Source organism: the organism of the source record quoted next (genome assembly GCF_019968955.1).
Source record: "MAG: Porospora cf. gigantea A chromosome Unknown PgA_NODE_10352_length_1205_cov_1048, whole genome shotgun sequence".
NCBI classification, from domain to species: domain Eukaryota; phylum Apicomplexa; class Conoidasida; order Eugregarinorida; family Porosporidae; genus Porospora; species Porospora cf. gigantea A.
The window spans coordinates 1-1,205 of NW_027151240.1; the positions used below are offsets into that span (position 1 = coordinate 1).

Consider the following 1,205-nt stretch of genomic DNA (forward strand, 5'->3'; position numbering starts at 1 on the left):
GGTTCTATTCTACGGAGACGCCGTTACCGTGGGAGACGCACACGTCGAAACCGCGCTTACAACCACCAGCTCAAGAAATTCACAGTTCCTGTACCGATAATGCCACATCTCCAGCAGTATGGTAACCTTAAATCTGTCCATCAGGACGGTTTTTGTATGACGGGACACCTAGGATTTGGCGCAGTAAAGCTAGGATCTGGAGATGCTAGAACTAAACTTTGTTCGATGCCCTTTATAATGCCATTCGGCGATATCAAGAAAGAATGCCTGGAAGGCAGCTGGTACTGGAAACCCCTTGGTGTTAAGGTGACCTTTAAGCCAATGAACGTTCCAATGTACAACATTTTCCAGTATACTAATCACTATGGTGAATATTCTTCTGACGGAAGTATCAACGAATTGGACAATTCGCACAACTTCAGTACTATCCGAGCGGCCCTTTCTGGAGGATCAGGCCAACGAGGTATTAGGAAACATATATGTAAAGGCACGAAGACCATTTTCCTCCCTTGGAAGGGCAGGAACATTCCCCAGCAATATAGGATTGGCGATTGCAACCAGGGAACTAACGGCTACGGCTCTCCCTTCAATGTTATGCACAACGATAGAGGCTATTATCGTACGGAGTACGTTATTAGAGGAGAACAGAACAACATGCCGACCAGCCGTGGATATACAATGTTCTTCATTGAGACCCCTTATTCTACGCCTACTGACAATAACGAGAAACGTGATTTCGTAAGACAAACGCAGGTTGTCCAGTGTACTATGACCTTTTTGTACAGGACTATAGGACCTAGGTCGAATACGGCCTCCGTTTCTGGAGGACCTTTTGCAACTCAGGCCTCCATGTTTTTGCCTTGGGCTAGGTATGAACCCCATCGTACCAACCTTGAGATTTACAATCCTGGTAACTTCTCAGTGAATCTGCCGGTCTACGATGACCACGCTTGTGATTCGGAACCTGCCCCTCACCCAATTGAATGTGGTCATCCATATTCGGATCCCGTCGATCCCGTCGATCCCGTGGATCCACTTCCGGAGGACCCTCCCGCTCCACAACAGAGCCCCCTACTATTTACGCCTACGGTCGAAGATAGAACAGGCATATGTCCTTTCAAGAAAAATGTTACATTTGAATGAATTAACTAAAAAGCTTTAGCATTGTCTCGGGCTCGATTGGCTCTACTGTCAAGGTGTCAATA

The 1,205-nt window shown here is 46.7% G+C and overlaps 1 protein-coding gene across 1 annotated transcript; it reads left to right on the forward strand.

Moving 5' to 3' along the window:
- Positions 1 to 156: 156 nt before the first annotated feature.
- On the forward strand, positions 157 to 1,143 carry KVP18_004952 (uncharacterized protein; the record flags this gene model as incomplete). Its single annotated transcript, XM_067958063.1, has 1 exon — positions 157 to 1,143. The coding sequence occupies one exon, from the start codon at positions 157 to 159 to the stop codon at positions 1,141 to 1,143; it is 987 nt and encodes a 328-aa protein (XP_067814060.1).
- Between the last annotated feature and the right edge of the window lie 62 nt (positions 1,144 to 1,205).